The sequence below is a fragment of the Phasianus colchicus genome, chromosome 30, assembly GCF_987193195.1.
Source record: "Phasianus colchicus chromosome 30, bPhaCol1.hap1.1, whole genome shotgun sequence".
NCBI classification, from domain to species: domain Eukaryota; kingdom Metazoa; phylum Chordata; class Aves; order Galliformes; family Phasianidae; genus Phasianus; species Phasianus colchicus.
In genome coordinates this window covers 3146515-3174438 of record NC_143465.1, presented here as the reverse complement: position 1 = coordinate 3174438, position 27924 = coordinate 3146515, and the positions used below count along the sequence as shown (strand labels likewise).

The 27924-nt window shown below is 51.1% G+C and overlaps 4 protein-coding genes and 2 long non-coding RNA genes across 9 annotated transcripts; 5 read left to right on the top strand and 1 right to left on the bottom strand.

Annotated features, from left to right (window-relative positions):
- Positions 1-5634: 5634 nt before the first annotated feature.
- Positions 5635-6665, top strand: LOC116239567 (uncharacterized). The gene is made up of 2 exons (XR_016460504.1): positions 5635-5689; positions 6116-6665. It is a non-coding gene; the product is annotated as an uncharacterized LOC116239567 (long non-coding RNA).
- A 1834-nt stretch (positions 6666-8499) lies between these two features.
- LOC116239580 (uncharacterized) lies at positions 8500-9332 on the top strand. Of its 2 annotated transcripts, XM_090127236.1 has the most exons (2): positions 8500-8572; positions 8671-9332. In XM_090127236.1, the coding sequence occupies exons 1-2, from the start codon at positions 8500-8502 to the stop codon at positions 9330-9332; spliced, it is 735 nt and encodes a 244-aa protein (XP_089983362.1). The 2 variants fall into 2 exon arrangements, with proteins under 2 accessions (XP_089983362.1, XP_031465560.2); XM_031609700.2 differs by lacking the exon at positions 8500-8572 and having other exon boundaries at positions 8721-9332.
- Positions 9333-11210: 1878 nt separating this feature from the next.
- On the top strand, positions 11211-12477 carry LOC116239596 (uncharacterized). 2 transcript variants are annotated; one of them, XM_090127118.1, is made up of 2 exons: positions 11211-11323; positions 11686-12477. In XM_090127118.1, exon 2 carries the CDS (start codon positions 11707-11709, stop codon positions 12475-12477), a length of 771 nt encoding a protein of 256 aa, XP_089983244.1. In that variant the 5' UTR covers positions 11211-11323; positions 11686-11706. The 2 variants fall into 2 exon arrangements, with proteins under 2 accessions (XP_089983244.1, XP_089983243.1); XM_090127117.1 differs by lacking the exon at positions 11211-11323 and having other exon boundaries at positions 11707-11953; positions 12077-12477.
- A 6475-nt stretch (positions 12478-18952) lies between these two features.
- On the top strand, positions 18953-19990 carry LOC116239597 (uncharacterized). Its single transcript, XM_031609719.2, has 2 exons — positions 18953-19025; positions 19466-19990. The coding sequence occupies exon 2, from the start codon at positions 19484-19486 to the stop codon at positions 19835-19837; it is 354 nt and encodes a 117-aa protein (XP_031465579.2). The 5' UTR covers positions 18953-19025; positions 19466-19483; the 3' UTR covers positions 19838-19990.
- Positions 19991-22225: 2235 nt separating this feature from the next.
- Positions 22226-23351, top strand: LOC116239587 (uncharacterized). The gene is made up of 2 exons (XM_031609707.2): positions 22226-22376; positions 22646-23351. The coding sequence occupies exon 2, from the start codon at positions 22664-22666 to the stop codon at positions 23012-23014; it is 351 nt and encodes a 116-aa protein (XP_031465567.2). The 5' UTR covers positions 22226-22376; positions 22646-22663; the 3' UTR covers positions 23015-23351.
- Positions 23352-23712: 361 nt separating this feature from the next.
- On the bottom strand, positions 23713-26228 carry LOC149914351 (uncharacterized). Of its 2 annotated transcripts, none has more exons than XR_016460503.1 (4): positions 25996-26228; positions 25349-25494; positions 24983-25117; positions 23713-24580 (listed from the first exon to the last, which is right to left on the bottom strand). It is a non-coding gene; the product is annotated as an uncharacterized LOC149914351 (long non-coding RNA). The 2 variants fall into 2 exon arrangements; XR_016460502.1 differs by lacking the exon at positions 25996-26228 and adding an exon at positions 25631-25774.
- Between the last annotated feature and the right edge of the window lie 1696 nt (positions 26229-27924).

Sequence of the window (27924 nt, the reverse complement as noted above, 5' to 3'; positions counted from 1 at the left end):
AAAAGATCATTCAGATCTTTGGGAGCTTTTAAATCACATGTAAATCATATTCAATGCACTTGTGGAAGGATGTCCTATACCATGCCATAGCAAACCCAATCAGAAGTGTGATCTGTCATGAAATCTTGTGAATGTCAATTTCAGCACGTGCTGGAAAAGCCATTGTTGATTCTTCCCTTTTCATGAAGGTGCTGCCACTCCCAAACTCATGTAACTACCATGGAATTTTATAAAGACATGGCTTCCCTTGTAATGTGTGCAAGATCCAAGATCTCTGATATTTCTGGCCCATTTTGTCCCAGTACCTCCTCAACACATGTATAAAGCCCTGAATAACAACAGCCTTGGAGGTTCATGTGCATTCCTACAAAGGAATCATCCTGGCCAATATAGAATCATAGACTCATAGAATCATAGAATCATAGGATTACCAAGGTTGGAAAAGACCCTCAAGATCATCCAGTCCAACCATCTGCCTATCACCAATAGTTCTCATTAAACCGTGTCCCTCAATACAACCAACAATCAAACCCGATAAAAGAGCAATAAATAATTTAGTTGGTGGATGGCATGTTGGAGCCCAAAAGAGGACGTTACCTCCTGCAGCAGGTATCTGCCTATTATTGCATGGCCAATGCTTGCCTGGGGACAATTCCAGGAGAGACACCAACGTCACTGGAGATTCTATTCACATCTTAGGAAGAAATTACGTGTCCCAGCCATCATGGGTCACCTGCCATCACTCCAGCCACACGCTCTGAGTCTGCTGAATGTGACCATAGTTTTTAATTGCCACAAATAGGTGCTACTTCAGCACCTGATCCTATATCATTCTCAACTGAAAACCCTATCAGCAGCTTCTTGTCACATGGAGATGTCCAGTGGCCACAGTACATTTTCTCATCCCCAAACCTGTTTCATGGCATCTTCATTGTTTCCAATAGAATCACACAGTCAGAGCACTGTGCAAGTTGGGACCATTGGAAGTACAGAGTATTGACATGGGCAAATGTGATCAGGATTAGTTTCCCTGAACATCATACTTGCGAAGGACACAGAATCAAATCCTTAGTCTGAAATACTCAAATCATTAGTCTGAAATACTCAACTAACTGATGAAACAAATTAATCAGCATGAATGCCATGAGACCCAAGCTACCTCCGCCTCACATACCCTAGAAACAACCTCAGAAAATGGAAAATATAGAAACAACACAGAGGAAAGCTCCATGTATCTAAGAAATAAAATGTGTAGATGTGAGGACAAAGCACCACTGTAACATCCTATGCACAATGGGAAAAGAGAAAGACTTCCACCAACTTTGGATGCACAACCACCTCTTAGAGGCAGGAAAAAAGCAATTCACATTTACCAATTTTGTCCACTGGTTCCCCAAAATTGCAGCCGAGGGGGCATGTGAACAATGAATGACATTTCCTTTTTCCAGGCATGGTTCTCCCACCTGCTTCAGCACCCCGAGCAAATTGCTGACTGTCTCAAGGTCATTCCTGAGGAAGCGGATGGGATCACTGTATAGCTACGTCCCGTTCCCATTAATGTAAATTGATTAGAAAATTTGCACCTGTTGTTCATATGTTCAACTAATTATGGGGCAGCTTTGAGGTGGTGAGCAAGCAGAAAGAAGTCAAGATTAAGTACCGGAAGACATGTGAGAGGCATACACTGGGGGATAAAAGGTGAATTGCTGAATAATGCCTCATTTCCAGGGGTACCATTTGGAGACATATAAAAGGCTGCCCACCACTCAACTCTTCATTCACTCACCTTGAGTTCCTCTCACCTGTTCTCACTGGTCAACAGGGTAAGTTGGAGCTTGAAGCTTGCTTTCTCATCTGTGTTGTATTGTATCTGTGTGCTCTGTAGGAAGTTATCTATGATTTCCTACACTGTCTTGTTTGAGGTCAGTTCTAGAGATTGGTTTTGGGGTCCACCTGGATGGCTTCCTTTTGATGGCCACTAAGCCAAATGCGCTGGTGGCCAACACCAAAACATGGAGATCTCAGAGACAGGCTGTCTTGGGATTCAGGACTTTGCCATCCAGTTTGGGATGGACTTGGGGATAAGCATGCCTTAAGCTGCATAAACTGAAATTCAGGCAGAGAGAAAATGAGACTCTTTCTGTTCCTTTCCAGCTTTGCCTACACTCCTACCAACACCATGCCCAACGGATGCTGCGGTGGTGGCAATAACTGCACCGTCTGCTGCTACAGCAGCAGCAAGTCCTGCAAGACGCCATGCTGCAAGACGCAGAGCTGCTGCCCCTCACAGTGCTGCTACCCCTCGCAGTGCTGCTGCCCATCGCAGTGCTGCTGCCCATCGCAGTGCTGTCCCATGCCCTGCTGCATGCCCATGACCTGCTGCTACACCCTGAGCAACAACAACAGCAGCAGTGGCTGCTGTGGCTGCGGCAACTAAAGCCCTGGGCACGGGGCAAGGCTGCGCTCAGCTCCCCTGCTGCTGCGCTCCTGCTGCTTCCCTCCTGGCTCCTTGGTGCTGGATAGGGATACGGATAAGGCCCTAAGCACCTTCTTTGCTTAGAGACTGCAGATCTCTCCTCTTCTTTGCTCGCCTTTCATCACCAAATGCCTGGAATGTGCTTTGAAGTTTCTACCCACTGATCAGTGTGATTTTCCTTCGCAAGCACTAGTCCTGCTGTTAACTTTGCCTCTTGGTGTATGGGATGTTAAATGCTTTTCGTCTCTGTTTTGCTTCAATCTGCATGGAAAAAAAAATATATATATATACCTATTAAAGCCTGTAGTTCATAGCACTGCAGAACTTGTGGTGGTTGTCTGTTTGCTACCTGGTGCATCTGGAGTGCATCGCCACATCTATCGCGTTCTCTTTGCCTTTTCTTCCAGCAATGGGCTGCAGCTGGATAGATGGTGTGAACTGGGGGGCTTTGAGAACAGAATGAACATCTCTGTGTCCCCGATGCAGCTCTGAGCTTGTGCATGAGCTTAGTCAGGTATAAGCTGGGTGTCTGGGCAAGCAGCCTTCCTACTTTTGCTGTAAAACTACAGAGAAATAGAAAATAATATATAAACTTGTGATGGGTGTGAATGACTTCTGGAACACTGACACAGGCATGTCACATATAGGAAAGCTTTGTGTGTTTCAACCAGCAGTAGGTTTCCTTAAGCACCTATGGAGAATTCCTTACAAACAGTTTAACATTTATGAGAAGGATGTCCTGTTTGTACCAAAATGTCTGGGTTTCCAAATACAGAGCTCAGGAGGTGGAAGAATCATAGAATCATACAATCACTAAGGTTGGAAAAGGCCCACAGGATCATCCAGTCCAACCATTCACCCATCACCAAAGCTTCTCGCTAAACCATGTCCCTCAACACAACATCCAAACGTTCTGAGATGCCTCCATCACCTTCAAGGAGCGGTTGGGTCAGCTGGGGTTATACCATAACACAGCATGTGAGCTCTGCTCTGTGGTCCTCAGTCTGTGTCTAACTCCCTTTAGCTGACTGCACCCCCACATCAGTCCCTTTGCACGAGGATCTGTAGCCCACCCACTGAAGTCCGTAAGTATCCCAGTTATACACATATCACTATCATGATGGGAGGTGCCCACTTAGATCCTCACCTCTTCCCGCTGCAGGATTTGCAAATGAGAACTTTTCCTGCTTGAAGGTGCAAGTGAAGTGTGCCCTTTTGATTCCGCCCCATTAATTCCCTATAAATTAATCAGTTCTCACAGGCAGGCAATGTATGCCTCCTCAGGAGGGATCTGCTAGAAAGGAAATGCCATGCATGTTCTCCTTCCCTGCCTGGAGACCTTGCAATTACATGTGTTCCTTCTCCAGCATTTTGCTCAAGAAATGACTCTCATTCCAGCAAAGCCTGGGAAGGAGCTGACAGGATTTACTGTGGGGTGAAGCAGGGTGAAGCAGTGCTACAACCACATCTGTTCCCCTTGCATGATGCAGAAAGCAAAGCAGGGTCCTTGCTAACACACTCGGGGTTGGCAGCAGCTCAGCATCATAGGATGCAGGGCAGACACAGGGAACTCACCAGGCGAGCTCCGCCATCCACTCATTAGGCACCTCTCCTCTTGGGGTAATGGGGCAAAACCTTCAAATGAGAGCCACGAACCTCAGTCACAGGAAAACTTCCTGCTGAGTACTCTGTGTTTCTGCCAGCATCCAACCCCACAGCAAAGGGCATGGGAGGCCAGCGTTAAACGAGCGTTCATTCCACCTGGCTCAGTTGCCCAGGGCTTTACCTGGAGCTTCCTGCTCCCTCTCTCCTCCCAGAAGATGGTTCTACCTCAGAGACATCTCTTCCTGCATGGCTGCAGTCCCTGCCTCCCGCTGAGCCCCATGACCCCACCTGGAACCGGTTTTCTGTGCTGGTTAACTCTCCTGCCCTCAGCTTCTCTCAATCCATGCTGTCTCTACAGGCCCTGGCAAAACATCCCTCCCTCCCTATTTTCATACTCTGAAAGGTTGCAGTGAGATCTCTCCAGAGCTTTCTTTTCCTCAGGTTCAGTAACCCCACCACTGTCTCCATAGCAGAGGTGCTCTCTTGCATGGGGGACACTGCTTTTGGTGCATCCCCTGCTGCCTTTTTGGGGATGTGTGCACGTTGAAAGTTCATTCCCAACATTTCATCCACCAGAACCTCAACTCCTTCCCCACAGCACTGCATTCACCAACTAGTGTTGCCCTGACCCCAGTGCAGGACCATGAACTCAGCCTTGCTGAACTTCCTGAGGTTATCATGCATCACACCCTTCCCCAGAGCTCCTCACGTCACCATTTGCACAAGTGCAGTCCCTCAACTTTTTAATTAAAATGCAAAATATTCCGCAGGGAGGCCAATTCAGTTCAGAGTCTTAGAAAATATTCCCAGGGAAGTAGACCTGACAGAGCAAAGCAGGAACCAAAGCACTCTTCTTTTGTGTTGGTAATGCCCAACGCAAAGCTGGACCTCCCAGCCTGGAGGATGTACAGAAGTTTAGGCAAACCAAAGGAAAACATGAAGACGCTCTTGAGATCAGGGGGGAATGATGATCACGTGGAGTCATGTGTACGTGACCAGGACCCAGGAACTGATGTGACCCTGACATGTCCCAAGCACATGATCTGCATGCTCCTTCCTCAAATGCGTGTCCTATGACCAGGAACGAACATACGTAGTTTCATGAAATTCACCAAATGTTTTGTTTCAGACTCCGGTCTGGTGAAACATCCCATCACACACCCAAAAAACACAACCTGGGGGCTTTGGTTTCAGTCCTCACACTGACTCAGCATCAGCTACTGCTGAGTAAATCCCTGAGCATCTGTGGCCGTCACAGTCCGCGTTGGTCAAACGGATGCAAGGATGCATTTTTTGGCTCCCATGCAAAGCTGCAGCAAGGACAAATTCATTAGTATTCATGGGAGCCCTTTGATTATCTGCAGGCTAAATAGTTATGAGGCAAAATAAAGGTTGTGATCACAGATAATAAGGCAAAGAGTAAACATCAGAAGACACGTATAGCTAAAAAGTATGGGTTTGGGTTAGTAAACAGGGAAGTCTGAATGGTCAGTGCCTGTCTCACTTCCAGGAGGAGGGTGTGCGAAGGGACTATAAAAGGTCTCAGGGTCCAGGGCACTTCATTCGCTCCTCTCCTCTTCTCTCCACTTCTCCTCACCGTTCAGCAGGGTAAGTGAGAGCTTTTAACCTTCCTTCCTATTCACAGAAGAGAAACTCTATGGATATCCGAATAGAGATGGGTAGCTGGGTTGGGTCTTTGGCTAACACCGGGCTTTAGGAAAGGATATGCTGGGAACCTTGGGATGAAGAGACCATGAGAGCATCATTGGAGCCATTCAGAGCAATGGGAGAATTTCAGGCCCAGGACTGCCTGAACAGTGCTGTATGACTGCTGCTACAGTGTTAGGGATGAGGAGGTGGGCATCTCCACTGCAGACAGGCAGAAGTTATAGGCAAGACTTACTACCAAAAAAATACCACAGGAGTAGGTTTCAGCTCCTTGAATCTCTGACATTGAGTGAGAGAGCACTGAGTGAATTCTGCATTTCCAAATCTGTTCCCTGTCACAGCCTGACTCTTTCTATTCCCTTCCAGCTCTGCCTACACAACCATCACCATGCCCAACGGAGGCTGCGGGTGCTGCGGTGGTAGCAACAACAACAACTACACCGTCTGCTGCTACAGCAGTCCGAGGTGCTGCAAGACACCGTGCTGCTATCCCTCTCAGTACTGCTGCTCCACGCCCTGCTGCATGCCCATGACCTGCTGCTACACCCTGAGCAGCAACAACAACAACAGTGGCTGCTGCGGCTGTGGCAACTAAAGCCCTGGGTGCAGAGCAAGGCTGCGCTCAGCTCCCCTGCTGCTGCGCTCCTGCTGCTCCCCCCTGGCTCCTCGCTGCTGGATATGGACATGGATACGGACACGGCCATGGATGTTCCTCCTTCTTTGCTTAGAGACTGCAGATCTCTCCTCTTCTTTGCTTACCTTTCATCACCAAATGCCTGGAATGTGCTTTGAAGTTTCTCCTCGCTGATCAGTGTGGTTTATCCTTTGTGAGCACTAATCCTGCTGTTAATTTTCCTCTTGGTGTATGGGATGCTCTCCTTCCTTGCTTTGACCTCCAATTATTCATGAAAGACAATAAAAGCTGTGCCTTATGACACTGCAAACTTCTGGTCTGTGTCAATTCCTTTTTCATTTTGTTTTAAGCCATAGCTCTGATCTGGGACTTTTTTATCAGCTGCTTACTTTCTGATTACAAGGAATTTGCCAACAACTCAGCATGCTCCCAATGGCAGCACCCTGGGGCACACAGTGAATGTCTTGGCTCAGTGCTCACCTGGGGATGAGCAGCACTTGCTGGGGTCAGCGTGCCAAGCCATTGCAGTCCCTGCCATCTTTTCATGCCTACAAGAAGAACCATCTGCGATAGAAGTGCCTTTATAACCCTATAGCAGAAATAAAGGCCCTCTTGTTAATGGATACCTTCCCCATGCATGTGCTGAGCAGTAAAGCTTCATAGCAGACCAATACTTCACCAGTAATAGTAAATAGACAAGCAAGTGTCCAAACTAAGACAGATGGTGCAGGGAGAGTCGCTGAAAGATAAGGAGATGGAAATGTAGTTGGAAGGGTTCGGGAATGCTGTCTAATTCCACCTGGGGTTCTATCAAAATGTGGCAGTGAGATGCAGAAGTGAAATATTTGCAGAATTCCATGGGAAGGACAAAACATCTTTTCTAATGTGATTTAAAAAAAAATAAATAAATAAAAACAAATTCTGTAGAAACAGCATTGTTGTGGGAACGCGGCAATGAGCTGTAAATCAAAACTCCTGCTGGCCCTTCGCCAAGGGTTTTTCCACCCTTACAAGCAAGTCCTGTGCCTCCCTGCAAAGCAATTACATTTTTTTCCTGGAGCTGGAGAAGAAGTCATCCCAGCGAAGCCCTGCGGTCACACCCCTGCGTTCTGCACATGCTTTTCCCCATGATTCAAACCCCATCGCTGCTCAGACAAACTCTGAGCATCACTTCCAGAGCTCTGCTGCGGAGTGGAAGTGCCTTTTGCACGGAAAGCCTGAGGCAGCTGGGAGAGATGCTCTGCTGGTGTTTAATCAGAAATGCGAAGAGGAGGAGCTCCATGGGCAGTGAGTCAACGCAGAACCATCAGGAGGTGGACACGGCCCTGGACAAAGCGTGGCATCGTTGGATGGTGAGGTCAGCACCGCTCTGTGATGTCCTCATTCCAGATTTGCAGAGCATAAAAGGGCGTTTGGTGCTGAACCTGTTCATTTGGGGTGAAAAGGCAGAAAATCTTCAGTGGTGTTGAGCAGCACCAGTACTTATTTTCCAGAGTGGGTGAAAAACCCAAAGGGTGGCATGGGGTGAAAGCCCACTCCACAGCCATGAGGCTCAGGGGTGGCCAGGGAGGATGAAACAGAGTGCAAAAATCGAGCAGTCATTAATGAAAGCAGAATTCATTCTTTTTCCAAATTTTCCTTCGGAAAAAAAAAATATATATATATATTAATAATAAAAAAACATTTGTTTTGACAAGATTATTCATTTTCTAGGATGGGTTAATCTCTACCTTCTTTGAACCCTCCCCATGGAAACCCATCACCATTTGCACACTGCTTCAATATCCCACTCCAGGGTAGTTGGGTGTGGGATGTAGGACCCCCATTCCCACTGGTGGGTTTCCCACTGCCACGAGACTTTCTGGGAACATCAGTCAGCATCACGGCATTCCAGGTATCCTTATCCCATATCCCATCTGACGTACATTAGGTAACAGCCTATTTGAGTGTGACCGATGGGAGAACTAATTAGATAATGGCCAATGCATATGCAAAGAGCTACGCTAACATTACAGCAAGGGAGATGCTAATTGCAGCTGATTAATCCAATAGTAAGTGCCAGAAAAAAAAAAAAATACATGCAGAAGTGGCACTCAGTGCTCAGCTATTAATTCCCATGGCATGTCTCACTGCCAGGAGAGCACAGCTGTATATAAAAGCTTTTGGCTCTGGTGCGGTCCTCAGGACTCGGACACTGCTCAGCCACCACCAGCGGTCACGGGGTGAGTTGGATTCCCTCTGCTGTCTCAGATTCCTAATTTTTGCCTAGAAACAGCCCCAAAATGCAAAACTCCATTGTTTTCTTTTTCCCAGCCTGTTTATCCCCGAGGGCTTGGCCATCTCTGCTGCGCGATGCAGTACCGTAAAGGCGAAGATGACTTGGATGCGTGCCACGATGATGCAACCTGCGGTTGCCACGACAGCCCCGTGAGCATCCCAGATCTGTCTCCATGCCACGACCGTAGCAGCCTCAGCCACGACATCGAGGGGTCCTGCGAGAGCGTGCCACAGGGCTGCCAACCAGTAGAGCCCTGCCCGCCCCGCGGCTGCTGCCCGGCACAGCACAGCTGGGATTGTGGTAAACCCCGTCGTCGGGTGGAGGTGAGCCCTGTGCAGCCCGTTTGCCCACCAGTGAAAATCCACCGCCGGCCACTGCAGCAGTACCGACCACCACTGCAGAGCGAGGAGCAGGGCTGCTGTAAGCCCCGCCGGAGAGTGGAGCAGTGTCCCTCTGAGGAACCCATCATACTTCATCCCCAACCCTTGCAGCACCGCTGTCCCTGCATCCCCTACTGCCGTCCGCCTGTCCAGCACTGCCGTCCATCTGTCCAGCACTACAGTCCTCCTGTCCAGCACTGCTGCCCCACCACTGTGCCCCTGCCCCAGCATCCTGACCAGCACCAGTGCAAACAAGTGCAGATCTTGCCACCCTTCCAGCATAAGAAATGAAGAGGGGTCCCACGCCAACACATTGCCCCACACTGCTGCCCCCAAGCTCAGCATGGAGGTGCTCTGCTTTTTGCCCAAGCTGCTGGTGCTGCCACCTCTGCTTTCTGGCTGCTGCTCTGCACACTTCAGGGACTTCAGGGACTGTGGTCCCCTGCCTTATGATGGCACCAACACTCTAAATCCAGTTCCGGGCACAGCTGCCCAGGGAAGAGGTGGATGCCCCATTGCTGGAGGTGCTCAGGGCCAGGCTGGATGGAACTCTGGGCAGCCTGACCTGGTGGGAGCTGTTCTGCCCGTGGCAGGAGTTGGACCAGTTAATATTTAAGGTCCCTTCCAACCCAAACCATTCCACAATGCTATGAAATTGCCAGGGGTTTTCTCCACCAAAGAACAGAACTCAATCACCCCAGCCCCACTTTGCTCCTGGGTCTCCCACCTGGGGGGAAGACAAGCATCCAGGTGATGGATGAACACCAAGAGGTGCAGGCAGCTGATAACCAGTGCTCCTTCTCTCACAGCTTCAGTGCATCATAATCTCAGGGCTGCTCCAAACAAGGGATGGGGCTGGGTTGGAAAAAGACTCACACTGTGAGGGCAGGAGCAACAGGGAATCCTGCAAGTTGACTTTCTCCCTGTGTACTCAATAATAAAGTTGACAAAATTCCACTGACACTTGGTCCCTTCTTCTTTTACCCCCAACATTACGATGAGCAGATATTAGAAGTCATTACAGTTCTCATAAGGAAATCTGTTAAGTGGAAAACAGAATCTGAGTTCACACATGAGGACCTCAGCCCCAACTAAGGCCATTTCATTGGGCTGAGCTGCAGCTGTGTGCTGTGTATTCCCCTGCATGGTGGTACCCACATGATGGGCAATGGATGGACTTCCCCATGGTCCATCACACACCCCACCAAGTGACCCTAGACCAGCTGTTTGCTCCCTGTGTGCTACCACTCCATTATCCGGGCAGTAACACCACACCGGGACGCCATCCATCATGGAAATGTTAATCATGATAATTAGGCATGTGTCCCAGCACGTGAGGTGTGTCTGTGCATGCCAGGAATGCTTTCACTCAGTGCAGGAAGCACAGTTCAGCTCTTCCCCCACTGCTGCTGTGCTGCTTTGCCAGCAAATCTTTCCCTGCGTGCATTCATACACACAGTGTTCTTTCTTCGTATTGCCCCCAGTCACAGCCCCAAGTGTCCCTAGTAATCCCAAGGAAAAACAGGGGGGAAAAAAAAACACATTTACTTTATGCAGAAAACAACCATGATTGATTTTTATTGTCAAGGAAAACCCACTTCCGCTGGAACTTTAACTTCCAAAATCCCTCCCTGAGTCCATTTATTTTTCCCAACCTCCTCCCATCACAGCTCTATGGGAACCTGTGCCCAGAGCCGGGGTTACCGAGGGCACTGCAGAGCTGGGAAGAAATGGAAGGGGCTCTATGCACTGTACTCCCCATCCACAAAATCAGTCCCTTCATCACCGAACCTATCAGCATGGTTTGCTCTCAGTGACTCAGTGCTGGCTGTTCCCTATCCCTGGTTGTGCTGGAGGTGCCCCTATGAGGAGTAGAGGGAATGCCAGGGCAAAAACGCTGTGCGCATGAGGGCTCCTGACTCATCAGTCACCCATCAGCCTCCACTCAGTGTCTCGGTCCTCTCAGCTGGGCAATAAGTGCGTTATTACCTGCCTCACAGAGCCCATATGAGCTTGAGCACTGCAGTTCCTTTATGTGCACTTCTCAGTAACTGGTATAATTAAGAGATACTTATCAAGAATCATGAGTCAAGTAGAACACGCCAAGTCCCGGGAACAGCATCCAAATGGAAGGGATGTTTAGTCAATAAATAATTTAATCCTCGTTCCTGCAGTGTGTTTCATTTACAGGGAGAAGATCTGTAACCCTATAAAAGGGCTCCGTCCCTTTGCCTCTCACAATCTGCTCCCCTGGTCTGCATCTGCCTTCCTTCATCACTTGGGTAAGGCAGCTCAGAGCAGCTGGGATGGATTTGAGGTGGTTGGGATGCAGGAGGTCATGCAGTGGGGACACGAGAGCCTTCCTTTGGACTGCACTTAACCAGGGGCTAAGCAGGGGGGAAGCTACTGGGGAATGTGGGTTGGGATTTTCAGCAGTTCCACTGTGTGCTGCAGCACCTTATGGCTGCTTCTGTGCTGGGAGATGAAAAAATCAGTGCAAGGTCAGAAAGAGGGTTTGGAAATATTGGGTGATAGCAAGAATGTCTTTCAGATCTGGTCTTGATGACAAGCAGGGCTGGGCTATGCATGGGAAGCTAAATAAAAAGAAGGGATGTGGAAATGAAGACCTATCTGTGTTTCCCAGGTTTTTCCCTGCAATTCCAACATGATCTACTCCTCCGGAAGAGAATCCTACTTCAACCTGAACTCCACCTGGTATGACCCTGCTGGGTCCTGGCTGGACACCCGGCGCACACCGTTCCGCTATGGCTACAACAACTGCTGCTCCTCACGGTGCGACGGCGAAGGCGTGGAGGGAATGAGAGGGCACAACTACCGGCACTACGGCTACCGGCAGCCGGTCTGCTCTGAGAGATGCCAAGGCTACACCACGACTGAGTCGTGCCATGGAGGTGGAGGATCCAGCTGCGCCAGGAGACCCACCTACAGCTATGGGTCAACAGGAGGATGTCAGGGCTATGGGAGGTCGGTGTGCTCCGAGAGGTGCCAGGGGTCCTCAGGTTCATGCCATGGAGGTGGTGGATCCAGCTGTGTCAGGAGGCCCACCTACAGCTATGGGTCAAGTGGAGGATGCCAGGGCTATGGGCGATCAGTGTGCTCTGAGAGGTGCCAGGGGTCCTCGGGTTCGTGCCACGGAGGTGGTGGCTCGAGCTGTGTCAGGAGACCCACCTACAGCTATGGGTCAACTGGAGGATGCCAGGGCTATGGGAGGTCAGTGTGCTCCGAGCGGTGCCAGGGTTCCTCGGGAGGGGGATGCCACAGTTCAGTTCAGCAGCCACAATGCAGTGAGCCAGTGCAGTGCATCCCACAGTGCTGCCCCATGCCAGCTCCTGTGCAGCAAGTACCCACGGCCAAGTGCATCCCCCGCCAACAGCAGCAGCAGGTCTGCAAGGTGCCAGCCCGAAAGATAAAGTAAGGCATGTGAAGAGTGGGGATGAGTGAGAAACTTCTCATAGTGTTGCCCTGGTGTTCCACATGTCCTTGGAGATTTCCACTCTTCCTGACATGTTGCTTGTGATGTGATTTGAAGATGTAACCCACTGTCTCAGTGTGCAATGCCAAGTGTTCTTCCTTGTCTTTGTGAGTCATGTAACGCTGCAATACCCTCGTGCTGTGATTGATTCACCTCTCTTCGTTCTTTCATGGCAGGTACAGAGACAATAAAAAATACAGCTCATGACCACCTCATATCAATGCTTTCTATTCTATGAATCATCTCTCTGTCTCTTTAAATTGCTTCTGTCCCTTCTTGTGGTGGGAGCTGAAGTCCAGCATCCCTACTCTCCCTGGCTTGGAGATTCCTGGTCAATCCCACCTGGTGCCAAGTTTTCCTAAGGCGCTGCTTCCTGCTGAGAGGGAGCCAACAGCTTTTGTCATGGACTCTGTGCAACCCAGCAATTAAATACTAATATACTAATATTAAAAAAAAACACATAGACTGCATCAGAGAGGTAAAAATGAAAAGTTCTTATTGACACATCATTTAATTCCCTGAGAGAGTAGCGGGTACGGTTTGATTTACATCACCAAGCCTCCAAAATCAGCCCTGGAGAAAAGACCAGGAAAGGAATCGGGAGCAAAGGCAGAGCCAGAGGGGATGCTGAAGGGGATGGAGCCTTTGTCCTGGGGGAGGAATTGGAACCACCTGGCCAGGAACGCAAGTCAAAGGAGATTTTGAATTATAGCAGTGGTTGACACTGAGGGGGAATTGGATCTCTGTAGCAGGGCAGAAGACCCTGAGGTCCCAGTAGGGTCAGGGCTGGTGGGGTGAGGAGGAGCCCTCTGGGAGGATCCTAGTAACACAGCAGGGATGTGTCGGTGACTCACAGCTCTGCGTCTCAGGAGGCTCCAGGTGGCTCCAAGCAGCTCCCAGTGGACTCCAGATGGCTCCAAGTGGATCCTGGAGAACTCCAGGTGTCTCCAGGTGGCTCCTAGGGGACTCTTGGTGTTTCCAAGTGGCTCTCAGGGGACTCCAGGTGGCCCCAGGTGGATTCTTGCATCTCACCCAACACAGAGCCTCCATCCTCCATGGTCCCCAGTCCCGGCCTCCTGCATGCCCCAGCTTGCAGGATGTGACACATCACAGAACCAGCTGCCCAGCAGCAGTAATGGTGGAGATTTCCCTGCAGCACAACACAGAGAGGAAAAAAAGTTAATACAGGTGCCCCTTCCTGGACTGGAGTTTTATGTATACATGCAGCCTTCCTCACTGGGCTCTTCCTCATGTGAAGGTGATGCTGGGGCACCTTACAGAGCACACAGTCCCTAAAACAAGCGCAGCTCCAAGGACTGCAGCCACAGCATCCAAATCCACTTCTGTATCCCCCTGGAGCTGCTGGGAATGGATAAGGATAGCTGGAGGATTGCTCCCTCCAAGCCAAAAATCAGTGAGAAATTTGGTGGTTTCCCAGATTCTCCCAAGGACCCACACTTGTTCTGTACTTCATTCGTCACCTTCATCATCAGAAAACCAGTAACTGAAATACAGAAGGTTCACGGCCACATATAAACCACTCAGAAACCATGACCCAAACCCAGCTCCTGAGACTCATATCAAGACAATTGCAATTTCTTTCATTAAAAAAAAGCAATAAATTATGCATGGAAACAACCTCTAGACAACACGAAGGAACTCAGGGAAGCCTCTCCCAAAACTCAGGTGCTGCACACATGATATTTGTGTGGATCAAAAAGCACCCACCATAGGGTCAGGACTATGGGTCTCCAACGTGTGAGCATCCTCCCTGCTCTGCTTTATCGTCAAGAGAAGTGATAAACATGTTTGTCACCATCTGGGGTGTAATTAGTGCCCCGTTGTGAATACTAGTTTCACAAGAATCCTCATTCTTCTGCTGTTTTTGAAATATCTCCAGACAGCTTCCGATCTGCTCGTGGGTCTTTGCAATGTGGTGATTCAGCTCCATGGGTCAGTGATGAATCTCCCAAGCCCTGTTTCATTTCAGTTCAATCTGTGCTATTATTAATATCACAGTGGCCTCTAGAGTCCTGGTTGGGATCAGGCCTGGTGCTCTCTGTAGGCAGAAAGGCACTTTTCTCCCCAAAGCAGAGCCCCAAATGGGCAGTGACAAGGATCCCCATTACAGGTGGGGATGGAGGACAGAGGGAAGAGTCCAGAAACGTCACAATACATTCCTTCCCTCTTTTTAGTTCAGTTAAAAGTAAAGAAAGGGGACCAGTATCGATACTGGGAATGAACATTGCAGGGATGGGATGGATGTCTGACCCTCCTGTCTGGATGCTCTCTGTCTCCTATAGGACTTTCAATTCCCTTTGTTTAGGTTAAAGGCTCTCCTTCAGGTCAGAAGGACTGAGTTAACAATATCACAGCACTCTTTTTAGTCCTTCTTCACTGTTTTACTCAGAAATACATTTCTCTGATCCTACTCCCATGCCCCATTTGAGGTCCTATTGCCTTCATGCCCCATTCCCATCACTCCAACTGCATCCAGTGGGAGTTTGCCTCAAAGCCTCCCACCCCAAAGCTCCAAACCTTAGGGATGGGTTTTGACCCCACAGGCCTCTCCATTCCTTTCATAACCCACCAGGGCTGGCCCTGCTGCCCCAGGGTCACTGCAGGATGTTCTCATTGACAGGACATCTCTGCACTCATCTCCCATCGTGTGCTCATACCTGCATCCCTAATTCTCTTTGCCTCCTTCGCCCACTCACAACCTACATAACTTTTTCTTAGGCTGCTGAAACACGCTCATTTTTTCCTACACATCACCATGTAGTTCTTTGCTGATTTCAGGCTCCTTTTATTCGCTGGATTCCTTGGCAGCCCAGAGGATCCCACGTCCAACATCCCACCCCATTTCCCTCATTCCTATGTGTTCACATTTCTAGCTTGGGCTCATGGCAGCTTCGTGTTAGGCGGATACTTCAGGGGAATGCAGCAAGCCCATCCAGAACCTCCCATCCCTGCACCTGAACAGTAGGCGTGGAGGGCAATTAGCATTTTTATGGAGTAACAGAAGGAATGGTGATCCCAAAGACAGGATATTGATCCATTCATTACACCGTGAGTCAAAACAAGAGAGGAAAAAAACTCCAATTAGCAAAGCACCCGCGGTGGTGAACCATTGAGTCTCCTCTGCTGGAGCTCACCTTGTTTCCGGAGGAAAAACTCCAGCTCCCTATAAAAAACCTCGTAACCATTTCTCCTCATTCTCTCATCTTCACATCTCCTCTTGTGCTCCCACCGAACAGAGTAAGTCTGGCTCCTCGCAGTGCTGTGCTTTACGCGCTGCCAGCTTTGTCCCTATCTCAAATTCTTGGCCTTCTCTCGTGCTTCTCATCTCCACTTCTCTCTCTGGATGCATTTCTTATTCCTTGTGGCTCCCTTATCTTGTCCTGTATGGAAATAATAGAGAGAAGTGAGAAAAACTCAGAATTTGCTGCTTCAAACTGCTGATGGTGAGACTCTTCCAGTCAAGCTCTAGATCCTGTCTGACCACCACTTCTCACTCATCCCTGAGCGCTCTAACATCTACCTTCTGTCTTTGCTAAGCACTGAGGTGAAAGATTTGCTCAAAAGAGGGCATGGAGGGTGATAAGCACTGCTAATTTTAATCCACATTCCAAGAACCAGGCCTATAAAAAGCATCTGTTCTTGATCCATAATCTTGCCTTTGCAAGACTCAAAGGTGATGGTCTTTCCTGCAGGTCTGCGAAGATGTGCTCCCGCCAGGACAAGGACCAGTGCCACCGACAGGACCAGTCCTCGTGCCACAGCAGTGAGGGGTGTGGAGGGGGCAGCGGGGGCTCCGGGTGCCATGGGAGCAGTGGATCCAGGTGCCATAGCAGCAGTGGTGGGTCTGGATGCCATAGGAGCAGTGGATCTGGATGCCATGGGAGCAGCGGGGTATCCTGCCATGGAAAGCCACAAGATTGCCAGCAGCAAATTTATCAAACCCTCAAATATCCTCAAATATGAAGTGACCAGGACATCTCCTGCTGTTCTGCACAATTTCGGGAATCCTTGCATGTCTCCCAGCACTCATAGAACATAATTTCTCTTCTCTCCTCCCACTTCCCCAGCCACTCTTGAATATCCAATGGGTTTATCTGTGGGCACCAGAAATGCACTGCACATGTTCACGCTGGCGCGGTGTTCTCTCTATCCATCTTTGATAATAAACGAGCCATTGCAATTTGCAGCACACAAGACTTTTGCATTCATGATTTTTCTTTCACATCACGGCACCACAGGGCACCATTAGCACAGAGATCCTCATCTCTGTGCTGCCATCACTGCCATCCTCTCCTTCGGGGTCTCCTAATGAAATAAGGAAGAGTGAACATGTACAAATGCTGTCTGGATCACACAGCCACAACCCCTCCGTGTCACCCTCCCACTGAGCTGCAGGCCCCAAATCTCCCATTGAGACCCCATTGGCGGTGACATTCAAGCCTTTGAGACCCACTCTATGGCCACAGCACTCCTCTAAGACCATGACGGGGGTTGAAATCCCTCCTCCCAGTGCCAAACCCTGGGCAGCCTCTCCAGAACCCCTCTGAGCAGTGCTTGGAGAGCCCTGGATTGGTCCAGGGGTGTTGCGCGACGCCGGCGGTACGAGATGAACTGATAAATTCATTCTCAACAGGTAATTAAACCAAATTGTGTAATTTATTGGTCTGCTATTGCCGTTTGTGACATAAATGGTTGTTGCCCTGATAAGATGACTCCCAAGTGTGTCACGATGCTCACAGGCATCCACCATTGGTGTGGGGATGCGACGTTGGTTGGAAGAGCCACTGATTCCAGCTCTGCCTTCAGCCCAACTGCAGCCCTGTTCCCATGAGGTGGGCGTGCACAGAACCTGGAGGTGCTCAGGGCTGCTGACCCCCAACAGCATCAGATCAGAGATGGGAGGAGCTGAGCACAGCACAATGCCCACAGCAACTAATTGCATTGAATGGATATTTTCATTCTTTTCACAGAGAATATATATCGTATTTCTGCTTCTGATGAGAGAACAGAATATAAATAAAAAAGAAGGGATCCAACCTGAGTACGATTTGCCCTGACACCGTTTTAGCTCGTAATAGCAATTAAGCATTACAAAAGAAGCATTTGGGTTGCATGCCTCATTCATGAACGCAGCCCTGCCCTCCGCCTTTCTAAAAACCCTCCACGTTCCAGCAGCAGTGAATGTGTCAGAGGTTTTCTGGTGCTGGGAACCACTCAGGATCTCAAAACAAAGGTTTGGGCACCAGGTCCCCCTTACAGGAACTGGCATCAGGCTGAAGGGGCACTTCCATGAAGAACTATGACATTGCTGGTGCTCCCGTGCTTTCCAAGCACTTTCAGATCAGCAAAACCTGAACAGTTCCTTATTCCTGCTGTTTGCTTTTGCAGTATTGCTTTTAGTCTTGCGTTTACTGCCTGTATAATAACTAAAATATCTCCTGAGATTAGGTACAGAAAGGACAACATGGGACCTGTGATGTGAGGCACAGCCCCAGTGCCCAGCAGAGGTGTAGGGAAGGTGCAAGGAGTATTTCAGATCATTGCTTGCAATTAGCCCTGGTGCCTGGCCTCGAGGTTCCTGTGGGTCCATGCATCTATCTGAACAACCCTTGGGTTTGTTGCCAAATTACAGGATAATTGGGGAGCGGAGAAGAGAGCTCCAGAAATGATGTTGCTACAGGTTTAGGGAAAGTCCCGGGGGCAGCACTCATGGGTGCTCCACTCATGGCCTCCAACAGCCACCAACACCACCACCCCACGATCAGCCACGGGCCAAAAGTCAACCAAACTGAATCACCTTCCAAAAATAGGAACCAAACTGGATTTCTAATTCCTGTTTTTGTCCTTCTCACAGCAGCAGAGAACTTTCTGACCGCACAAAGCTCCATAGGAGCTGCCCTTTCTCTTTTACCACCCAATTGTGTCCCATTTTGGCTGACTTTGGCAGAAAGCAGCTGACAGTGGTTGTACTCAAACCTCTCTTTGGGTGGAGATGTCTGCAGTACAGAAAGCACTCCTGGTGCCCCTGGACACCTTCATGGGCTTATAGGCGTAGAGAGCACCTCAAGACCTTTCCAAAGCTGTGTGCAATGATTCTGTGATTATTCCCCTACTAAAGACAGAGAGAACCCCTGCTGCAGTGAACACCAAAACACGTTGTGGAAATCAGGGCCACCCACACTCCCCAGTGGGGCTCAGCACGGGGAGGGTTGGCAATTAAACATCTCTGCAGCACAGGAACGAACCAACGCGGAGAGGCGATACCCAGCGCAGCCACGGTGAGTCATACAGCAACCCAAAGAGTGGGGAGGCAAGAAAAAAAAAAAAAAAAAAACTTTGATGAATGAAATAAGCAGATAGAGTTCTGCAATGTGGAGGTGTTCCACTTCCGGAGTGGGTAAAAGGTATAAAAGCACTGTGGTCCCAGAGAGCCTCATCTTCTCCGCGTCCCTTCACTGCAGAGAAGCGCGGTAAGAGCAGTGGTGCTGCAGAGCTCAGGGCAGCACCCAAACCTCTATGGTGGTAGAAGGGCTGGGAGAAGGCTGAGCCCTGCAGCATCCCTGGGCTGCACTGTGGGTTCTCCTAATGGGGAGATGGGGTGAGGAGGGAGCACAGAGCTTGGGAAGGGGGATGCTGCAGGAGAGCAGAGTGCGGAGAAGGGGAAAGGTGCTGGGAGTTGCTCTGCAGATTGGTGATGTGCTAACAGAGAGGCTCAGTGACCACACTCAGCAGGGCAGGCTGATGGTCCTGAGGATCGTGAAGGTCTTTTCCAACCCCGGTATTGTATGGCTCTGTGATTCTGAGGTTTAGAGGCTGTGGGAGCTGGGAGGAGCACATAAATGTAACTTTCCAGATTCCTTTTCCATGGCAAGGCAGAAGCAGGATGTCCTGACAGCCCCTCTCTCCACAGGACACCCAGCACTCAGCCATGTGCTCCCGTCAGGACAAGGACCAGTGCCACTCACAGGAGCGCTACACCCGGCAGAGCAGCGGCTGTCACAGCTCCGGTGGTGGCTGTCACAGCTCCGGTGGAGGTGGTGGCTGTCACAGCTCCGGTGGTGGCAGTGGTGGCTGTCACAGCTCTGGTGGCAGTGGTGGCTGTCACAGCTCTGGTAGCGGTGGTGGCTGTCACAGCTCCGGTGGCAGCGGTGGCTGTCACAGCTCCGGCAGTTCCAGCTGCCATGGGAAGCCTCAGGTCCAGTACCACTACTACCACCAGCAGCAGCAGCAGCAGCAACAGCAGCAGCAGGTCCACCAGCTGCCGTCGCAGAAGATGAAGTGATGGAGCACCCACAGAGCTCTGCACTCCCCAGGGCATCCTGATGAGCCCCCTCTGTGAACCCCCACACTGAGGGGCAATACTGCTGCTCCCCCTTTGCTGCTCCATGAAGCTGTGCTCAGTCGGGGTGCCAGCAGCACAATAAAGCATGATGTGTCCCAGAGCTCTCCAGTCTCTGTGTCTCCTTAAGCTCCCCATCTCCATTTCCTCATTCATACACGAGGGATACAGCTGGGTTTTGGTGGAACGTTGGTCTATGGAGTTGGCAATGTCATGTATCTTAACAGGGGGATGCATTTCTCTGCACACATGGAATGTGGCAGTGCTGCTGGAAAGGCAGGGAGACACCAGGAAAGGGGTTCCATAGCTGGGACTGGGAACTGGGAGATGGGACTGGGAACTGGGAGATGGGACTGGAACTGGGAGCTGGAAGTTGGAGCCGAGCTGGAAGCAGCCCACCCAGAGGTCTCACAGCCCTATGAAAGGCTGAAAAGGAGCTGGAGTGCAGCCGTAACCCACAGCCTGTTCCTTGTGTCCAGGACCAGCAGCAATGCCTCAAAATCCCAAGAAAACCCCGTAAGTGTTTGCTAGCCATATGTTCTGACATTCCTTTCCTTTACCTCTTGGATGTTTTGGTTGATTTTAAAGTTGCCCTTTTCCTATAATCACAATAATAAAAAAAAAAAGTACATAGGCTTCTTTGCTTCCATGCTGCTATCGTTTCTGCTCTTAAATAAAAGCTGAACTGACAGGTGGGAGAGGCCAACGACTGCGAGGAAAACACAAGCTGTTATGAAACCTTGTGCATGGTTATGCTGAACGCCTTCGTGTGTCCTTTCTCACTGCATGAATGACATCACCACCCAAAAAGCAATAAACTCTCCTGTACGGTACATCACCCCTGACCTGGACAAGATGAGCCTGCCATTAACACCCTCTGGAAAAGACAAAAACAGATTGCACAAGGCTCAAGCAATGCAAAGAAATGCACAGAAATGCATTTGTTCTCAGGCTACAGTCACGGGGCATCACTTGGGGTGGTGGGAGGGATGCACAGGAGCCCTTCAGTGCTCTGAGAGCTGCATGATCTGCCTGCAGCTCCCAGTGGTGCCCTCCCAGCTTGCTGCTAATTGCTCCTCACAATCTCTGCCAGCAGTTTGAATTTGTACGTATTTGGCGAGAAGCAAAGGAAGAACCCACCACCCACATTTCACACTCTGAGTTCTGCCACCCTCCCACCCACTGACCCCTCAGATAAGGGACAGCTCCAGGAGCCACTGGATGGACATCACCCATCGGATGCAAAGCTGCTCACACCCTATGGACCATTACTTCACCCCCCGTCCCACCCAGCTCAGGCAGGGCCATGTGTGGAGCACAGCACCCAGCAGCTCCCACCCACCAGTGGGTGTCTGCCCAGCAGGAACCACCCAGCAGCTTCCAGGAAGGGGCCAAAGCTCAGCAGCACTAACAGTGCCCAGTGCCGTGAAATAAGAACAGCTGAAGTCTTTCTGGGGAAGACATCGGCTTTCAGCTCAGATGGTCCAGGGGGTTCTCCCCTCCCACCTCTAAATTTATCAGTCTTTCCCATCCTTGCGGTGAAGATGATGGAAACAGTGGGTCTTTCTCAGATAGGAGTTGGGGGCTTTGTTTTGAGACACCTGATGTACAGCTGTGGTGGCAGCAAGGCTTCCAGCCAACACCAAGAGTGCCTTCTGGCAGCTCAGTGCTTTTGGGGGAAACTCACACCCTGTATCTCATGGAGAGAAGCTGGAAGACCACTGATAAACTCCTAGGACACCTCTCCAGAGGAATCCCAGGAGGTCTTAAGGAAGGAATAAGGTTTTTCACCGTTTTTCACTGTGAGGTGGTGAAATCCTGGACCAGGATGCTCATGGATGTCCTTGCCATTGGAGTGGTCCAAAGGCTGGTGGGATGAGGCTTTGATCAGCCTGGCCAGGGGGGTGCACCCACAGCACACCATTGGGCTGCGTGGTCATTGAGGGCCCCTTCCAACCCAAAGCATCCCACAGTTCTGTGAAGCAGCTTTGTTCAGATCAAGCACCCAATGGAGCTCAAGCTTCCCAATGGAGAAGAGTGAGCAACTCCACACTCCTTTGTGCCTGGATTAGTTCTGGATTTATCCAGGGCCACCTCAATAGCAGGGATTAGACTCTGAGAGTGGAGCCTCATGGGACAGGGCTATAATTATGCCTGGATTTGATTTACAAAACAAACCCCAAAGAGATGAGCCTTTGGAAACCCCGGCACCCACAGGTTTCCCTATTAGGAACAGGTGAGGCTGCCAATTAGATACTTATGTGGCACAGGAAACAGATAAAAAAAGGAGTGATACCAATCTCCAATGAGTCAGGCAAGAGATGTAAACAAAGGGCGGTTTGATGAGGATTGGGTATGAAATTAATAGATGGCAGTGACAGAGAGCTGTCTCATTTCCGGGCAGAGGGATCTGGGACCTCTATAAAACTGCCCCTGTCCTGGAGATTGTCATTCCCTCCTCTTGCCTTCTTCTCAAGCTTGGGTAAGTCTAGCAGCATGGGTTTAGCTTCTCTGGGGATGACATGGAGCATAGGTTGAAGGCAAGCATTGGATGCTCTGGGATGGCAGAGTGAAAGGGAGGAGGTGGCATCCAGCTGATCGTCCATGGGTGGGTGTGGGGCACCGCAATGGACCCACAGCCCTCCAAAGGGATCCAGAGACCCTGGGCAGCATTGGTGGGTTGGGGCTGCGAAAGGGGAGCTGTGGGGCGTTGGGACACGTGGCAGCCCCTGACAGCCCCTCTCTCCATAGGACACCCAGCACTCAGCCATGTGCTCCCGTCAGGACAAGGACCAGTGCCACTCACAGGAGCGCTACACCCGGCAGAGCAGCGGCTGTCACAGCTCCGGTGGTGGCTGTCACAGCTCCGGTGGAGGTGGTGGCTGTCACAGCTCCGGTGGTGGCAGTGGTGGCTGTCACAGCTCTGGTAGCAGTGGTGGCTGTCACAGCTCTGGTGGTGGTGGCTGTCACAGCTCCGGTGGCAGCGGTGGCTGTCACAGCTCCGGCGGTTCCAGCTGCCATGGGAAGCCTCAGGTCCAGTACCACTACTACCACCACCAGCAGCAGCAGCAGCAACAGCAGCAGCAGGTCCACCAGCTGCCGTCGCAGAAGATGAAGTGATGGAGCACCCACAGAGCTCTGCACTCCCCAGGGCATCCTGATGAGCCCCCTCTGTGTGCTCCCACCCCTGAGGGACACCACTGCTGCTCCCCCACTGCTGCTCCATGAGGCTGTGCTCCAGCCTGGCTGCCAGCAGCACAATAAAGCATGATGTGTCCCAGAGCTCTCCTGTGTCTCTGTGTCTCCTTAAGCTCCCCATCCTCATTTCCCACGTGTGTTCACACCATGCATGGGCTGCCTTTCTCTCCTTCAGTCCTTCTGACACTTCTGGCTGCAGAAAATGTGGATCACCCCTGTGTTCTCTTAGCTCTGCCCTCCTCCCCAAGTGATGGAGAAAACCCAAAAACCTTCCCATGTCCCACTGATTGCCATGCACCTGGGGTTTCTCACCAACCCCCCCCAGACCCTGCAGGGCTTTGTGCTCCTGCCCCATCCCCGTTGGGCTACCCCACCTCCATAGTGTTTGCACTGCAGCGTTGAGCTGCTGGTTGCTGGGGCTCATGGCAAGCAGACAGCTTCCTCTTGTACCTCTTTTATTGCCTTTCTTTAAGGTGTTACAAACATTTATGAAAAAAAAAAAGGACAAAAAATAAACCAAAAAAACCCTTTGGGATATTTACACTATGGGCACAGTAACAGCTGAAGGACCAAATTCCCCTCATGTTGGCTTGGGGGAATATCTTACTGCAGAAAACATCCATCCTTGTGCTTAAGTGATTGCAAAGTGAGTCCTTACCAGGAGCTACATCTCAATCCCTGACTTTCCAAAAGCTCACAGACGAAGATATAAACATTACAGACCTGATATAAACATTACAGACTCAACCTCTGCAGTGCCTCCCTTCCTCCCTCATTATTGTTCTATTGGTTTCCCTATGGGGGAAACACAGAGGGGGAAGGCAGCCCCGCTCCCCATCCTCCATGCCTCCCTCTGCAGGGTGATTACAGAGACCAAAAGCTTTCCTAAAATTAAAATTAAAATAGAGAAGAAAGCAGGGATTCCCTTTTTTCAATGGAAAACCAAGCTGGGGCACAGGCCAAGCTGCACTGATGGGGCTGAAACCTCCTCTGTAGTGCTGAGGGGCATTTCTGGTCCCCTCAAACCCGCAGGAATGTCACTGTCGACTTCAAATCATCTGGAGATGAGCTCTTAGCCACAGACCTTTAATTTTCCACGAATAATTGCCTCTCTTTATTCATTAGTACTGGGCAGCCTGAGTCAACTAATTGCACGGCTCATTCCAACCCTTCTGAGTAGTGATTTTTCACTTTCTACCCATTAAAGCCCTAAAGGAGCTGGCAGAGGACAGGGTTGATGCATCAGCCCCTGCTCCGCCGTTACATTTACAAATCTGCCCCCAGCACCCCAAATCTTGAAGCCCCATTTGCAAAGCATCCCAAAGAGACACCTGCGGAGCACTGGAACAAAGGAAATAGGAGAGACAGAGTTAAGTTTTCCTCATGGAGGTAATATGTGGAGAGGGGCACGTCCTCAAGTCCCCCCTGCTGCACAATCACACTGTGCCCACTGCTGCTGTGCTTCGCCCACGGGGGAAATCAGAGATCCTGTGGGGACAAAACTCCATGGGGCGGCCACCCATGAGCACCCCATTAAAGCTGTCACCCCCCAAACCCCATCCATCCACCGCCCATCCCAGGTAGATGCAATGTTTTGCATGGAGCTTGCACCCAGTCATCACCTTGCCCCCAAACATCACCTTGCACCCAATCATCACCTTGCCACAAAAGGTGATAAAGCTTTTATGGCTTCATGAGGGCTGCTGGAATCCCCCCTCCCCCCCCAGTGGGAGCAAAGCTCCATCCCATTTTCTCTGGTGGAGATTTGCTGGGCAAACCGTGGGAGGTAAAATTGGGTGGGGGACAGACACACTGCCCCAGATCTGTCCCTGCACATCAAGGCAATGCAGTGCCATCTGGGAGCACCTCCCTCCTGCTGCCCCTCCTTACCTCCTCCTCTCCGTGCCCCTGGAGCAGCCCTCAGTACACACAGGTTTTGGAGGAGCCCCTCTCCTTCTTGTTCATGGGCTCAGTGTCTGAATCCAATGGGCTGCCGATGTAGTGGTACTTGCTGGTGGAGGACCTCTGGGGGACAGGAGACCATCAGATCCCCTCCCCCCCCCAGGCTGAAGTGAGGGCTGTGTTCCCCCATCCCAAGGGCAGAGGAAGACAAAGGGTGGTCACAATAACAGCTAAACCCTGGGAAAAATCAGCAGTTTGGGAGATCTCACTCTAAAGCTGGATGCAGAATGAGTGCTGCAGGAGCCCTCATCAACCAACCCCAGATGTCACCCTGCACCGTGCCCATGTTGATACCTTGACAGGAGCAAACTCCTGCTGGATCAGCTTCTTAAACTCACTCCTGCTGAAGGATTCAGATTTCTTCCCCCTCCTGGCACTGCCGTCCATCATGTCAGTGATGGCTTTGATGAGCTTGGACATGTCGGAGTGATGCTGCTGGTCTTGGAGGGGAGAAAAGCATCAGGACACAGCAAGGTGGTTCTGCTCTCTCCCCTCAGAATCACAGAATCACTGAGGTTGGAAAAGACCTTCAAGATCATCCAGTCCAACCATCCTCCTGTCACCAATAATACTCACTACAGCCCTTCAGTAATGGAAGATCATTTCAGCCTCTCTAAATTTGGTTGCTGAGAAACCTCCCCTTGCTGGATGCTGAAAGCCAGGCTGCCCCCATCCTTGCTGTCTATGGGACTTCCACCTTCATTTGCTTTGTTTCTTCACTCTCCCATTCCCTGCTTAAATCTGAGAGAGCCTCATCCCCACAGCGATCCCCAGCGCTCACTGGGAGGAAGGAATCAGCTGCAGGGAGGAGCGAGGCTGTGCCTTTGGTCGCTGCCCCGAGCCCTGAGGGGAGGACTGAAATGACCCCAAAAAAGCAAAAAAAAAAAAACCAAAACAAAACCACATTATTTCAAGTGCAAAAGGGAACTGCACGCACTCACCCTCTCACCCGCGTCCACCAGCTGACGGGCGCAGATCGCACTGGCAGGGAAGGGTGGGAGGGAAGGTTGAAGGATTTCCCCCGGTCTGTCCTGTTCTGCATCGCTCCCTTCCCACGGAGCCTCCCTCGGCCCTCCTGCCTGCTGACAGTGTTTACCTGGGAACGAAAATGTAGGTCAGCATGGAGCTGTGGCTGTGAGCGCTGCCCGGGGCTCTGCTGGTGGTGGGAGGCTGCTGGGATCTGCGTGGAAAATGGAGTTGTTGGGAGGTTTCCTTTGCTGCTGGGTGCCTCCTTTTGGTGGTCCTTGGGGGGGGTCTTTCTTTTATGGTTGCAGTGACTCTGTGGGGTTTTGCAATGGCTAAAGCTTTGGAAAAGTCATTGAGAAAATAACTTTATGTGGGAAAAAAAAATGGGTTTTGTGCGGTCCAGTGTGTGAGCCCAGGGGTGATGGCAGTGAGGGGACACCGACGTGATGCCTGACCCAAGGATGATGGCAGTGAGGGGATGCTGGAGTGATGCCTGACCCTGGGAGAGGTGACAGTGAGGAAACACCGAGTGATTCCTGCCCCTGGAGGTGATGGCAGTGAGGGGACACCAAAGAGATGCCTGTCCTTGGGGGTGATGACAACGAGGGGACACCTGAGTGATGCCAGCCCAGCTGAACAAGGCCATAGATCTGAATGCGAGCTCCCTCCCACAGCAAAGTCACTTGGTGGCTCATGGGGGAAGAGGAATGCACACAGAGCAGCAAGGCACAGGATGTCTGCCCTCATTCCTGTGTCTTCTGAGGGCACTCAATGACCCCGGGTGTGCACACCTGCACGGGGCCCTCTGAGCCCTCCCTGCCCTGCAGGCTGTGCCAGCTCCCATTGCACCCATAGATCTGGTGGGGAGCCAGGTGAGATCATGCAGTGCATCACTCTGCTCAACGTGTCTGGGCTAGGAGGGGCTGTGGAGGCCGCCCAGGCCGCCCACGAATGGCTGTTGATATCGCCAGGAGAGGCACCTCTGCAATTAAGTGGGTTGTTAATGAGCTGCAGAGAGCGGTGGGGGAGCTAAATTTTGCCTCGGTGGGATGAAGGGAGAGGCAGCAAGTTGCTGCGGGTTCTGTGCCATGGTGGGTCTGGGTGCCAAGCAGAGCAGCCTGTGGTGCTCCTGGCCCTCATATGGTCCATGGGAGCTCCTGGAAAAGATCTGTGCTGCGATAGAGTGAGGAGGTGGGCTGCCATCCTGGCTCTGGACACAAAGTGGAGTCTGCTGGGGGGTGGCCGGGCACCACAGGATGTGATTGTGGAGGAGGACGGGAGGACCACGCATGCCAATGGCTCCTCCAGCGCTGCGCTCTTCCCTCCGCCCCAATTAGCGCACATCCGCCCTGGGAACGAGGCGGAAATTTGCTGTGAATCACTCAGACCGTTCCCTTCCGCCCTTCCTTCCCTGGCATCTGCTGCCACCAAGATGCCACCGAGCGGCGGTGCGTCCGCAGGGTTGGGGTTGAGCTGCTCTGACCCGCTGTCACTCATCCCACCAGGATGGCCGCGCTGATAGCAGCATCAGCACGTGGGATCATACAGCCCGACTGGGGGGTCCGTGGGGTGAGGGGGCTCAGGGGGTCACACTCAAAGCCGTAAATCCCCCAGGGGGTGCATAGAGATGGAGCTCAGCTCTGCACAGTGATGCTCAGTGCCAGGATGGGGAGCGATGGGGACAACCTGGAGCCCAGGAGGGGCAGTGGGAGCACTGAGCAGCGCTCTGTGCTGACATCATAGATGCTGAGGGCAGGAGAAGTCATTACTGATGTTCAGTTTGATTTCTGGTGGCATTGAGCATGCATTCCCACTCCATTTCTGTTGAGGAGTTGCTCGTGGGCTTGGCTCACAGCCTTCCATCATAAAAGGGACCACCAAGTCCTCCTTCCCCAGGTCAGCTT